The sequence below is a fragment of the Polypterus senegalus genome, chromosome 2 (assembly GCF_016835505.1).
Source record: "Polypterus senegalus isolate Bchr_013 chromosome 2, ASM1683550v1, whole genome shotgun sequence".
In the NCBI taxonomy this organism is placed as follows: Eukaryota; Metazoa; Chordata; class Cladistia; order Polypteriformes; family Polypteridae; genus Polypterus; species Polypterus senegalus.
Window position 1 is genome coordinate 234,348,420 of NC_053155.1, and position 14,826 is coordinate 234,363,245.

Below are 14,826 nucleotides of genomic sequence, written 5' to 3' on the forward strand. Positions count from 1 at the left end.
TATTGTCTTTAAATAATAATAACCAAAATTTCAACATAAAGTGCAGTTTTTCTTCTTAAAAAATAAGTCAGAAACATAAAAGGTAATTTGACCAGCTTACTCTTTAAACTCTGAGTAACATTAGCCAAAATTATTTTGTACATTAGGCTAAAACAGTGTGATCATTGAACATTTTGTAATTAGATGTATTTAGAATTACTAACGGTCACGGAAGTCCAATGATCCCCAGTAAAGCTTTCTGTAATGCATCTAATTTTGCTTGCTTTTCAGTGTGCACAAAACCATGCTTTTATCAAGGCTTCGCCGGTAGTCGAAATGATCAGTCGTAGGAACGCGCTTTATTCCGACTCTAACATTTTTGTAGCTGTGATGTGTGCATCAGTGTAATGGATGTACCAGGAAATCATGCATTGACAAAAGTTCCCGCTTGCTTGGAATTGAAAGTGTGATTAAATGCGTATTTTTAACGCTATGGAGTACATGCATCAAGCTTCTCAGCTGTGCTTGTGCTAAGAAAGGGAAAATTTTAAAAATAACGTAACATGATTCTGCTAACCTAATATTTTTTCATACGCCCCAAACCAAGGAGATGCTAAGGTAAAATGAATCGGTAGCGCGTACATAGTCAGTACACCCTCTCGAATCAACCTCAATGTCGCGTTAGAGGCTTAAGACTCTACAATTAGCCACAGCGTGTGGCTTGTCTATGCTAAAGTATGTATTGTAGATCGGGTATATATATACATTTATATATATACCCGTATCGCAGTGGAGAAGTAGAAGTTATGAAAAGAAAAGGGAACATTTTAAAAATAACGTAACATGATTGTCAATATACAGTAATTGTTTTGTGAGTGTTATTGAATGTTGCTGTCATCAAGGATTTGATTATCATTATTTCTTTCAATCAGGCTCGTATTTGTAGGATGTGTTCAAGTTACATTCCGTGTTTGTCAATCGCTGTAAAGATAAGAGGTTTCATTCATCGATTAGTTCCTTACTGCATCAATAAACAGCTCGCCTTCCTTTTTATCTGTGATGTGACAAACTGCATGCACGGTTTTTTTTACACTGTCTTCCTTTAGCAGGACATTCACTTTTTCCACCGTGTGCTTTGTTTCCGCAGTAGCTGCACTTATGAATATGATTGTATGTATAAGACGCCTATATTTTTTGCTGCCTTCTCAATTGTGTAATTGGTTTTGTTCAGCACTCTTTGGAACTGTTGCTTTTTGTCTGCGCATTGCGCCAGTTCACGGAGCCGCTTGGTGTTCTTGCATCGAAGGTTCCCAGCTGTACTGGTGCCATCTCGTAATGTCAGCTAAGACCCGCACTTAAAAGTTTCTCTCAGTTTCAATGAGTTTGTGCCAAACACCACCCTGACCATCTCATCTTCCTCTGCATAAGCACAGTCCTTCACCCGTGAACATTTACCGCAGTGTTTGTATTGGATTGCCGCTGATGGACGGCCTTATATGGGCAGGCACTAAATTACAAACGCTAGTGGCAGCCTGTCTATGAACTTAATTTAATATAAACTTACGGTTCACGCCGTGCTTTGTTTCCGCAGTAGCTGTACTTATGAATATGCTTGTATGCATCATTTGCTTCATAATGTTTTTCTGCCTTCTCAATTGTGAAATGGCGTTTTGTGCTCATCGCTGTTTGGAGTTCTTCCTTGTTCTCTACGTAGTTACGTAGGAGGCGTGATGATGTCACATAAACTCCCCCCCACGCCATCTCCAACTCAAGACTCCATTACATTATATGGGGAAAAATAGCTTCCAGTTATGACCCTTATGCGTAGAATTTCGAAATGAAACCTGCCCAACTTTTGTAAGTAAGCTGTAAGGAATAAGCCTGCCAAATTTCAGCCTTCTACCTACACGGGAAGTTGGAGAATTAGTGATGAGTGAGTGAGTGAGTGAGGGCTTTGCCTTTTATTAGTGTATATATATATATATATATATATATTTACACACACACACATACATACACATATATACACACAAATACATATATATACATACATACACATACACATATATAAACATATATATACATATGCATACATATCTACATATATACACACACAGCTATTTCAGTATCAGTGCAATACGCTGCTTGTTAAAACGGATAACTCCCGCTCTTACGTGCAAGTCTGTGTGGATATTATGAACTATCGTATTTGTTCAAGTTCTATTTAAATTTTAAATAGAAGGAACTTTTATTTAGTCGACAGAAATATCTTTGGTAGGAATGGTAAAAACAGACAGGAATATTATTCGTGAATAAATCAACTCAAACCTTAAACAACTTATAATATTTTGCTCTCCATAAAATATATCCTGTCTAAATTATACAAGTTAGAAATACAGTAAACGTTAAAAAGAACAAACATTCAAATTTCTTTACTGTTATGTAATTTTATATAAAAAATAAACTTAGATTTTAAATATCCCAAAAGATTTTGCTCTCCATAAAAATATATCCTGTCAAAATTATACAAATTCAAATATGAACATGCTGCATAACAAAACCTGGAAATATAAATAAAATGTGTTCCTTTTAGCAATAACAAATCAAATCATTCAGTTGTCTTTGCTCATATGTCATTTTAGAGCTGGACGCCTGGCATCTTTTTTTGGCCACAGGTTTGTTTATGTTTGGTGTGAGGTTCTGTGTTGTGGAGATTCTCAGGATGGACTGCAGGTGCTCATCAGTGAGGCGACTCCTGTGTGCTGTTTTGTTAGTCTTTATCACTGAGAAGAGCTTCTCACACAGATATGTGCTACCAAACATGCACAAGGTTCGAGCCGCATGTAGATGGACTTTTTTTGTTCTTCAAAGTCACCAAAGCGCCGTGCAAACTCAGCACAGTGCGTATTTGGGAACACCATAGTGACCACTTGGTTTAACATTACTTGGCAACAGGGAAAGTGGGGCAAATTGCACTGGTGCATTTGTGTCTCCCATAAAAGCAGCTTCACTTGAAATCACTTTGTGATTGTGCACGGGTTAAAACGTCCGCTGAAGTGTCAGATTCTTATTTAATTCTTCTGCTTTCTGTATGTTCTGCATTGCATTCAGGTTACCCTGATGTTTTGTCTCATAGTGCCGTCTTAGATTAAATTCTTTAATTACAGCCACATTAGCTCCACAAATGAGACACACGGGTCCAGTAAACATATACTCAGCCTCCCATCGGTTTTTAAAGGCTCTTTTTTCAGAATCAACTTTTCTCTTCAGCATCGTGTGAGCTAGCTTCGCAATAACTTGCAGCATCATAAGGTAGACTTGATTAACGCGGTAAGTGTTCGGCAAGGCAGCTGAAGCGGTGCATTATGGGATCTGCAGTTTATTGTGTTACCAGCGCTTCATATACCCGGGCCATTAATAACAATAATACAGTATATAAAATGATCTCGCGGGTCGGATATAATTACGCGCGGGCGGATGTGGCCCGCTGCCCTTGAGTTTGACACATATGGACTAAATAGAACTTGAAAAGATATATTTTTTCAAATGTGATCGCGCAATTCAGATAGAGTTGACTAACATACAGCGAGAATAAAGTAGAAATGTTGACTTTATTCTCGTCATAAGCGTCAAGATTAAAGTCAACATGTCATCACACTATTACACAGTACCTAGGTACATTACACAGTATTGAAAAAAAATACAACTTGGCTTGCAGTATTATCCAGTAGTATAGAAACAGTATTCACACATTTGAACATAATGGTCCACATTCAACCTTTTAAATCTAAAGTATCTCCAGACAACAGACGTGACTCCTTTTTCCAACAAATGTTCTTCTGTGTCATCATGTTCAACATTATCATCTGCTACAGCTTCAGTTTCGGAATGTTCTCTGTCTATTTTCACTGCGCAATACTTCTACTAACGCATGTACTGTACTCCGTTGTATGCTTGTTTAGCGGTGTAGCAGTGAAAAAGAACCCCCCCCGCAACATCTCTGTGGCATGTGTTTAGCGGTGTAGCAGTGAAAAAGGTCCCCGTGAAACAGTTTCCTGCTGTGCCACTTTCTGAATGTTGTTTAAGCTATTTAAACCGGTGTTGCGGTATAAGAAAAATCCATATCATAACAAAACTAAAAAACAGTTTTTGGTATGAACCGGTTTACTGCCCAGCACTACAAGGGGCATCCTTGTCTGGTACCATGTTTTAGTTTAAAGTATTCTGAATTATTGTTATTAATACAAACTGAAGCTTCTGGATTGGTATACAGTAGTTTGATCCATGCATAAATGTTCTGGCCAAACCCAAATTTCTCCAATGTAGTGAAAAGGTAGTTCCATTCAGTCATATCAAATGCTTTTTCGGAATCCAAGGATAATAAAATCTGTGGGATGTTTGACTTTGTGGGTGAGTATATTACATTAAATAGGCGTCGAAGATTGGACGCTAAATGTCGGCCTTTAATAAATCTAGTTTGATCTTGTGATATTACTGAAGGCAGCACTTTCTCCATCCTTCTAGCTAGGAGTTTGGAGAGTATCTTAACATCATTATTCAGAAGTGAAATTGGTCTGTAAGATGCACATTGTAATATGTCCTTATTTTGTTTAGGAAAGACGGTGATTAATGCTTGACGAAAAGTTGTCTCTAGCTTCTGTGAATGTTGCTAATAGGAGGGAGGAGCTAGCTGAGTGGAGAACTTCTTATAAAATTCGGCAGGGTAGCCATTGGGTCCTGCTGCTTTCCCACTCTGAAGTGACTTTATAGCATCTAATAATTCTGATAATGCCAAACGGTTTATCCAATTCCTCTGCACTAAGAGTATCTATTTGTGGTATCTCTAATGCATCCAAAAATGCATTAGCTTGTGTCTTGTCTTCTTTAAACTCCGTAGAATATAAGGATAAAGGAAAATACTGTAATTTACCAGTCGCTACAGTTTTGTGCAAAATCCCATGACTGGCCATGTTGCCATCCCTTCAAAGATTTTTCCACTAATGCAAGCATACCCAATGTAAGCAAGTCTCTATGTCATAAACGTTTTTGGTTGTTTTGGTGTGGACGTGGGTACTTTCATAAACGATGTTGAAACACTTGTATGGACAAAGAGAGTTTTTGTTTAAAATTATTTTTTTTTAATTTTTTTTATGAAAACACAGTAATGTGAATATAGCCTAAATAACATTCTGAAGTCTGCATGATCCAACTGTATACTGAGAGACGTATAATCTATATATTTTTATTGGCAAGATTATATGGTTTTGACAAAGACAACTGGCAGTATGCTTTTTTTTTGTTGAAGTTGTTATATTTACATATTTGACTAATGTCATGTTTGAGTCTATCAATCCTGGCTTAAGTGTAGATCATAACTTTCTGTTATATTTTTGTTCTTTAAATATTTTCTTTTGTATATTACATTATGTCACTAATTGTTTTTTGTCATTTTGTATATTGCTTTATTTATTAATCATAATTTATGAATATATTAAGTTTATTTTTATATTAGTATATTTAGTTACTTGCCCTGTCCCTTTTATATAGAGTGTCGGGGTACATACACTGTGACATCACAGCTGGAGATCCACACTCTTCCAGGCAGCCTAGTTTTTGTTTGCATTAGGTTAGATTTTAAGAGCAAGCCCTCTTTTTGGGCATTTTCTGAGTTTGGAGTCTGCAGAGTAGAAAGTCTGAGGCTTCATGTCAGGAGTTGAGGCTCTAATAACATTAAAAATAAAGCTTCCTGGTAATTTTTCATTTTAAATGTATGTGTTTTTCTTTTCTTTTTACTGTGAAGTACAGCCTTTTCATTCTTTTTTAAAATATCCAATTGTACAGTAGTGTAAAACAGGTGCAAAACTATAGTTAGACAAGGAAGCAAAATAGATAATAAATTAACAATTTAAAGATGCCCAATTAATTGACAGTGTTTTAACTAAGAAATTTCATCTCTGGATACACCTATTTTTAAGTGGTAATGAATGTAAATCTGCAAATCAAATTCTTGAGTCAAAACAGATCTTAAAATATACTGCTCAAAAGAATTAAAGGAACACTTTTTAATCAGAGTATAGCATAAAGTCAATGAAACTTATGGGATATTAATCTGGTCAGTTAAGTAGCAGAGGGGGTTGTTAATCAGTTTCAGCTGCTGTGGTGTTAATGAAATTAACAACAGATGCACTAGAGGGGCAACAATGAGATGACCCCCAAAACAGGAATGGTTTAACAGGTGGAGGCCATTTTTCCCTCCTCATCTTTTCTGACTGTTTCTTCACTAGTTTTGCATTTGGCTACAGTCAGTGTCACTACTGGTAGCATGAGGCGATACCTGGACCCTACAGAGGTTGCACAGGTAGTCCAACTTCTCCAGGATGGCACATCAATACGTGTCATTGCCAGAAGGTTTGCTGTGTCTCCCTGCACAGTCTCAAGGGCATGGAGGAGATTCTAGGAGACAAGCAGTTACTCTAGGAGAGCTGGAGAGGGCCATAGAAGGTCCATAACCCATCAGCAGGACCAGTATCTGCTCCTTTGGGCAAGGAGGAACAGGATGAGCACTGCCAGAGCCCTACAAAATGACCTCCAGTAGGCCACTGGTGTGAATGTCTCTGACCAAACAACCAGAAAGACTTCATGAGGGTGACCCAAGGGCCCCATGTCCTCTAATTGGCCCTGAGCTCACTGCCCAGCAGCATGTCAGCTCGATTGGCATTCGCCATAGAATACCAGAATTGGCAGATGCACCACTGGTGCCCTGTGCTTTTTACATATGAGAGAAGGTTCACCCTGAGCATGTGACAGAAGTGAAAGGGTCTGGAGAAGCCATGGAGAACATTATGCTGCCTGTAACATCATTCAGCATGAGCAGTTTGGTGGTGGGTTAATGATTGTCTGGGGAGGCATATCCATGGAGGGTCACACAGACCGCTACAGGCTTGACAAAGGCACCTTGGCTGCCATTAGGTATCAGGATGAAATCCTTGGACCCATTGTCAGACCCTATGTTGGTACAGTGGCTCCTGGTGCATGACAATTCCTGGCCTCATGTGGTGAGAGTATGCAGGCAGTTCCTGGAGGATGAAGGAATTGATACCATTGACTGGCCACCGCACTTTCCTGACCTAAATCCAATAGAACACCTCTGGGACATTATGTTTTGGTCCATCCAATGCCACCAGGTTGCACCTCAGACTGTCCATGAGCTCAGTGATACCCTGGTCCAGATCTGGGAGGAGATCCCCCACAGCACCATCTGTCATCTCATTAGAAGCATGCACCGATGTTGTCAGGCATGTATACAAGAACACAGGGGCCATACAAAGTGCTGCGTACAATTTTGAGTTGCTGCAATTAAATTTTGGCAAAATGGACTAGCCTGCCACATACTTTTTTCACTCTGATTTTTGGGGCGTCTTTGAATTCAGGGCTCTGTAGGTTGATCATTTTCATTTCCATCAAACGATGTGGCATCCTTTCGTTCCTAACACATTACCCAGTCTATATCAGTATAGATATCCAGGAGGATTTCTTTTTCCCATTGAGATCTGATGTGTTTTCAAAGTGTTCCTTTAATTTTTTTGAGCAGTTTATATGAAGTTTCAGCACTTTTTTTAAGTACTGTACACATAGTAATTAAGATATTCCTATATTTCATGCCGAAGCAAAGTGAATTTATCAGGTGTGGAACATCTGTGCATGATGGAAGCTGGTGCTTGTTAACTATGTTATGTCCAATTGTTTTTTTTTTTTAATTAATTGGTGGTAGACCTCCACTGACCTTTATCTTGTTTGATATTTTCCCACAGATGATAATACGTTATTAAAGGATATACCTTAACAAAATTATACCTATTATACATATGTTTATGTTCCTGAATCAGTTTTCTGTCTGTTCTTGCTTTGTGTGTATACATCATTATACACCTTAGAAAGCCTGCTCACACAGGGGTACACTGTACACAGGGAATGAACTTTTTGGCAACAAAGTTCAGGCTTTCTGTGACACACAAACATTGATAACTCATCAAAGTGTTCAGTGCATCCTGTGGAAAAGCACCCACTTCATTACATCACACCGCATCGTTGATACCAAGGAAGATCCTGTGAGCTAATATGATTTATTTACCAGGACTCTTTCCTCATCAGCTTTACCAAACGGTAAACATGGTTTATTAGACTAAGGCCCTATCCACACTAATGTATTTTCATTTAAAAACCCTTAAAGGGACTATGTAGGATTTCTTTTCTTCTGTGCTTTGAACACACTATCACAGTTCTACCTGTGCTGATGTGCTTCATGTGCTATGAAAATGATCATGATTTTTTTCATTATATTGTCCCTTCCAGGAGTTTTCCATGTAGGCTAGTGTAAGTGAAGGTCACTGTCATGTGTTTTCAGGCTTTTTATTATGGATAAGGGATACTTTTGTAAATGATTTGAAAACGCCAGTGTGGTTTTTGTTTAAAAACTCTGTTTTTAAATGAAATCATGGTAGTGTGGGTATAATATTACCAATCCTCCAGTTTCATTGCTCTTTATATTACTCAAACCACTTCTTTTTTAATTGAATAAAGAGATCATAATTGAATGAAATACCTATTTTTAACAAAGTCACACATCTGAAGGTGGCAAATTGGGCACCCATGGCTATATACAGAATTCAAGGCTAAATAATCTTTAGTTCATTGTTGCATCACTTGCTAATCACTGATCAGTATAAAGCTTTAGTAAAGTATTTTACTTCATATACAGTATATTGTCTTATTGTTTGTGTTACCTGTATGTCTGTACTGTTTATTGCAGTGTGTGGTCCATGCAGTATGTTTTTGCTCATTCGAATCAAAGTACAAGTGTTGAAACAGTCTAAGTTTACATCCAGCCTTATGAGTCAACCAAGAATTACACTTCAATTAAAAACATTCATATAAACATATCCAATTGGACAAGGTAGTGTACATTTTAAATAATTTTACATGAGGCCTAGAAATTCAGCACAGGATTGTATATATTCTGCACACACATACTAATTCCCACAAATTTGGATTTTTAATATGCTAATTATTTGTACATATTTATTTGGCAAGTAATCTAATTCTTGTTGTAAAAATATTCAGTGTCTTTTTTTCTTCTTTTAATCATAATTTTATAATTGTACTTTATTTATGAGCTAGGAATTACTTTTATCATTGTTTGTTTCATTTAGTTTGCATTCATAGGATGTTACCTCTCTGTTTCAGTTGCCTGTCATCTGCACAGGTAACTATGGAGGTTGAAATTGGCTCTTCAGTAGCTGTGCAAATTAGTCATGGGAATCCAAGACTGGGCATGCAATGTCCTTTTATTTAAAACTAGCAAAATACCCGCGCTTCGCAGAGGCAAAGTACTGCATTAAAATTTTTATTAAGAAGAAAATTAAACCTTTTTAAACTGAGGGAAAATATGCCAATAATTATTTGTTAAGGATCTCTTTGTATACCACGTTGTCAGTTCGGCCCTCCGGTTGTAGTATGACCAAACTGTGCGCTGAGCTTACTCTTGAACATGCAACGTACAGTTGGCCACGTGAACAGTAATCTTGTCTCAAATCTCACAGCTTGAATTGCTGCTGTCATAATCGGTTTGAGTTCTATGGTTTGTTTTAATTACGACAGTATTTGCAGGATTTGTTGTGTTGAAGTGACATTTGGCATCTGTCAAGCATTGTAAGCACACAACCGGTTTCATCGATAAAATTATATCCAGCTTTTGAGAGTTTAAACATTCATAAACATCAAAGTGTCCACTACTGAAATCGTCACCTGTGAATCTAAGATGTTTAAGAGGCATTGGCGGTTGTCCAAAGGTGTAAAATATTTGGCCATTTCGGTACACTTGAAAGCGACAACCAAACAATTAGCGGCAGCCATTAACTCACATGCAGAACCATAGGTGAAGGGCCTAAGCATTTCACTCTTCTAGTGCTCCTGTGTAGTATAATTATCTCCTGTACCGTCATCAGTCCACACTTTGAACCTGTCCCAGTCATTCAATACAAAAGACAGAATGTTCCTCCAGATATCAAGAGTGAGCCTGATATGGCCGTGCAATATGTAACAAAGAGAATAGAAAAGGTAGGTTCTATCTCCGGGCATGGAAACCACTCGGTAAGTGACAGTTCTTTGATCAATAGTGATCATCTCGATAGACATGGTAATGGGGGTTGGAATGATAAAGGAAATGGGTACCTGAGCAATGTAAAGTAAGTGTAAAATACCTATACAATAACTATAATTGTAATAAACAAACAATAAAACAGCGGAGAAGCCGTGGATTAAGCAAAAAGGCTGTAGTTATCAGTAGGGAGACGTGAATCCTGTGGCAAAGCAAGGAAGGGAATGTAGAGACCGGAGCGACGGACGGCCTTATATAGGCAGGCAGCCAACAACGTGGGAGGCGTTGGGATGGGGGACCCAACGCCATCTCACACGGTGACCGAGGTTCAGGCTATGGACGCATATATGTACGGAAGTAGGATTCAGTTAGTGTTGGGAACCCGTGTACCAAATTTCTTGAAGATGGGCCCATAAGTAACAAAGACTGTTGAAAGGTTCAATGTGGCGGCCGACAGTGGCATCATACCACCGAAACAAGTACGTACATTGGATTCGGTTAGTGCAGGGAAGCCGCCTACCAAATTTCGAGAAGATGGGGCCATAAATAAGAAAGTTCAACATGGCGGACGTTGTTGACCGTTATGACCATTACGCGTAGAATTTCGAAATGAAACCTGCTTAACTTTTGTAAGTAAGCTGTAAGGAATAAGCCTGCCAAATTTCAGCCTTCTACCTACACAGGAAGTTGGAGAATTAGTGATGAGTCAGTGAGTGAGCCAGTCAGTGAGGGCTTTGCCTTTTATTATTATAGATATCCTTTAGAAGAAATTCAACTAAATTTTGTGAATGCTAAAATTAGATGGAAGAATATTCTTACGCAATTATCGATATATGCATTCAGGAAGTTGGATTATTTATTTGAATTTTTATTTAGTTATACTCCTTTGTTTTTTTGTCTTTTTTTGATATACTGACTACAGCCAATTCATAGATGCTTTGTGACTAAACTTACAGACACTTATCATTTTTTTTTAAATGTCTGTGGCTGACTGTTTGCCTCTACAACTGAAATTGAAAGTAAAATCCGTGATACACACAAAAAGATAGTCAAGGTAATTTTAAGGAGGTTAGCTGTAGCATGACTACGGCGGACACCTCTTAGTCTTAAAGCTGTTAATCTCCTCATCTACAAGTCAAACAATTATAACTTGTTTCTGATTGGTCAAATAATGACACGGTAAAGTATGCATTAATTTATTTCTGCACTAACTCCATAATGGAATAAAAGGGGCAATACAGTAATGAAAGCCATTTTGAGTTTGTTTTGATCCCCTTTTTTTTTTTTAATACTGTATGCATGATTCTGTCAATCATGGCTGAATTCTCCAGTCTTGAACACTGAAATGCTTGAAAGCATTTCAAATATTACTTATGTGTTCTTTTTCTTGTGATGTACAGTGCATCTGGAAAGTATTCACAGCACATCACTTTTTCCACATTTTGTTATGTTACAGCCTTTTTCCAAAATGGATTAAATTCATTTATTTCCTTTAGAATTCTACACACAACACCCCATAATGACAACGTGAAAAAAGTATACTTGAAGTTTTTACAAATTTTTTAAAAATAAAAAAATTGAGAAAGCACATGTACATATTTATTCACAGCCTTTGCCATGAAGCTCAAAATTGAGCTCGGGTGCATTCTGTTTCCCCTGATCATCCTTGAGATGTTTCTGCAGCTTAATTGGAGTCCACCTGTTGTAAATTCAGTTGATTGGACATGATTTGGAAAGGCACACCCCTGTCTATATAAGGTCCCACAGTTGACAGTTCATGTCAGAGCACAAACCAAGCATGAAGTAAAAGGAATTGTCTGTGGACCTCTGAGATAGGATTGTCTCGAGACACAAATCTGGGGAAGGTTACAGAAAAATTTCTGCTGCTTTGACGGTCCTAATGAGCACATTGGCCTCCATCATCCGTAAGTGGAAGAAGTTCGAAACCACCAGCCGGCCGGCCATCTAAACTGAGCGATCAGGGGAGAAGGGCCTTAGTCAGGGAGCTGACCAAGAACCCGATGGTCACTCTGTCAGAGCTCCAGGAGTCCTCTGTGGGGAGCGGAGAACCTTCCAGAAGGACAGCCATCTCTGCTGCAATCCACCAATCAGGCCTGTATGATAGAGTGGCTGGACGGAATCAGTATCATGCTGTGAGGATGTTTTTCAGCGGCAGGAACTGGGAGACTAGTCAGGATAAAGGGAAAGATGAATGCAGCAATGTACAGAGACATCCTGGATGAAAACCTGCTCCAGAGCGTTCTTGACCTCAGACTGGGGCGACAGTTCATCTTTCAGCAGGACAACGACCTTAAGCACACAGCCAAGCTATCAAAGGAGTGGCTTCGGGACAACTCTGTGAATGTCCTTAAGTGGCCCAGCCAGAGCCCAGACTTGAATCCGATTGAACATCTCTGGAGAGATCTTAAAATGGCTGTGCACCGACGCTTCCCATCCAACCTGATGGAGCTTGAGAGGTGCTGCAAATAGGAATTGGAGAAATTGGCCAAGGATAGGTGTGCCAAGCTTGTGGCATCATATTCAAAAAGACTTGAGGCTGTAATTGCTGCCAAAGGTGCATCGACAAAGTATTGAGTAAAGGCTGTGAATACTTAAGTACATGTGATTTTTCAGTTTTTTTATTTTTAATAAATTTGCAAAAACCTCAAGTAAACTTTATTCACTTTGTCATTATGGGGTGTTGTGTGTAGAATTCTGAGGGAAAAAAATGAATTTAATCAATTTTGGATTAAGGCTGTAACATAACAAAATGTGGAAAAAGTGATGCGCTGTGAATACTTTCCGGATGCACTGTAGCATTGTGAGTCATTTTTATGTGCAGCTTTTGTAATGTATTATTTTATTCTGCCTTCTGAAGTAATATGTGTGGTTGTTGTCACTCAACAGTGTGGTATACTTATGCTGTAAAAAATCTAATAGAATTGCATTTTTGGCATTTAGTATCACCTTAGTACTGAAGTATCAGATCTTGTGACATTCCTGCATTCAGTGGGATGACGATCAGGTGTGAGTGTTCGAGGACATACCCCATTTAAAGAACATAATTCAGACTCATCCGCATCTAAGTGTAATCTTCACCCCACAGATTTGTGGAAGTGTGTCATGCCTCAGTTAAACGAGATTGCTCAGGACCTCAGAAAATAAGTTGCTGATGCTCTTCAGATTGGAAAAGGCTCCAAAACCAATTCTAAAGAATTTGGATTCCACCAGCCTACTGTCAGGAGGATTGTGTACAAATGGAGGATATTCAACAACGTTGTTGCTCTCTTCAGGATTAGTTAAGCAAAAAAGACCAATCCATTAACAAAGACATATTAAGTTCCAGGTGGTCACAAAGAAATCCAAGTTAACTAACATCTAAGAAGCTGAAGAACTCTCTTGCATTGGCTAATGTCTTTGTTCATGAGTCCACCTTTAGGAGAGTACTAAATAGCAATTGTGTTCATGACCTGGAAAACCACTACTGTCCAAGAAGAACAATGGTACCCTTATAAAATTTGATAAAGGGCATGTGGATAAGACAGCATGCTATTGGTTAAATTGTCTTTGGACGGATGAGTTCAAAATAGAACGGTTTAGTATGGATGAGAAGCGATATTTTTATAATAAAGCAAACACTGCATTTCATAATATGAATCTTTTCACATCTGTCAGGAATATGTCAGGATATCCTTCTGTCAGCTGAAGCTCAAAAGAAAGCGGGTAGTGCAGCAAAACAACAACTATAAACACCCAGGGCATTCTACCAAAGAATGGTTAAATCAGAAGATGTTTTGGAATGGGAAAATCAAAGCACTGACCTTAATCCTTTTGAAATTTTGTGGAAGACTTAAAGCAAACAGTTAGTTACAAGAAAGACCACCAACATCACTGATCTGAAGCAGTTCTAAAATGATCAATGGGCCAAAATTCCTCCAAGCCTATTTACAAAGCTAATCAACAGTTACTGTTGTTGTTGACTTTATTGCTGTATAAGGGAATCACCAGTTATTAAAAGCAAAAATTCGCAAAGTTTTGTACACACAATCATGTATAATTAGATAATTTACCTCAATAAATACATTAAAAAGTATGTTTTTGTTGTCTGTTTAATCAAATTTACTTTATCTAGATTTAGGCCTTCACATCAAAATATATTTATACAGTCGATTCAATAGGGTTCACAAACTTTTTAGCACCCCTGTATTTTAGCTTACACATAAATTATCTATCAATAATGTCATTCATATTGGGTATCTTATTTCAGGTTTAGGCAACTTCAGCTTGGAACAGATAATAAAGTTGCAGAGTTGCTTAACCAGGTTAAGCTGAAATCCTTTGAAGCAGAGCGAGCTCAGATGATGCAAGAGGAAACAACCAAAAATCTTAGCCAGTGCCAGATCGAGTGTGAGAAACATCAGAAAAAGTTGGAGGCAAGTTATTACTTTCTTCATATACTATTTGGTACTGTCATTAGTCATTAGCAAATTGTTTATTCAGTTAAATATGATTGTGGCTCCAGTCAAATTAAAGTGTATTAAATTCCAGAAATTATCGTTATGCATAAATAATAATAATAAAAATTTAAAGCAAGTATTGCAATATTTATTTTCACAATTAATAGTATTAAAAGTCCAAAGCCTGCTTAAAAAATTGACTATATACTTTTTTTTGGAGAAGAGCACTAGTGT

At 37.9% G+C, this 14,826-nt stretch overlaps 1 protein-coding gene across 1 annotated transcript in view; it reads left to right on the top strand.

Moving 5' to 3' along the window:
- pibf1 (progesterone immunomodulatory binding factor 1) overlaps positions 1–14,826 on the top strand; it is a 186,768-nt gene that overhangs the window by 91,487 nt on the left and 80,455 nt on the right. Inside the window, exon 11 of the mRNA XM_039745337.1 lies at positions 14,403–14,568. Within this exon, the coding sequence (XP_039601271.1) occupies positions 14,403–14,568 (166 nt within the window). The remainder of the gene's footprint in view (positions 1–14,402; positions 14,569–14,826) is intronic.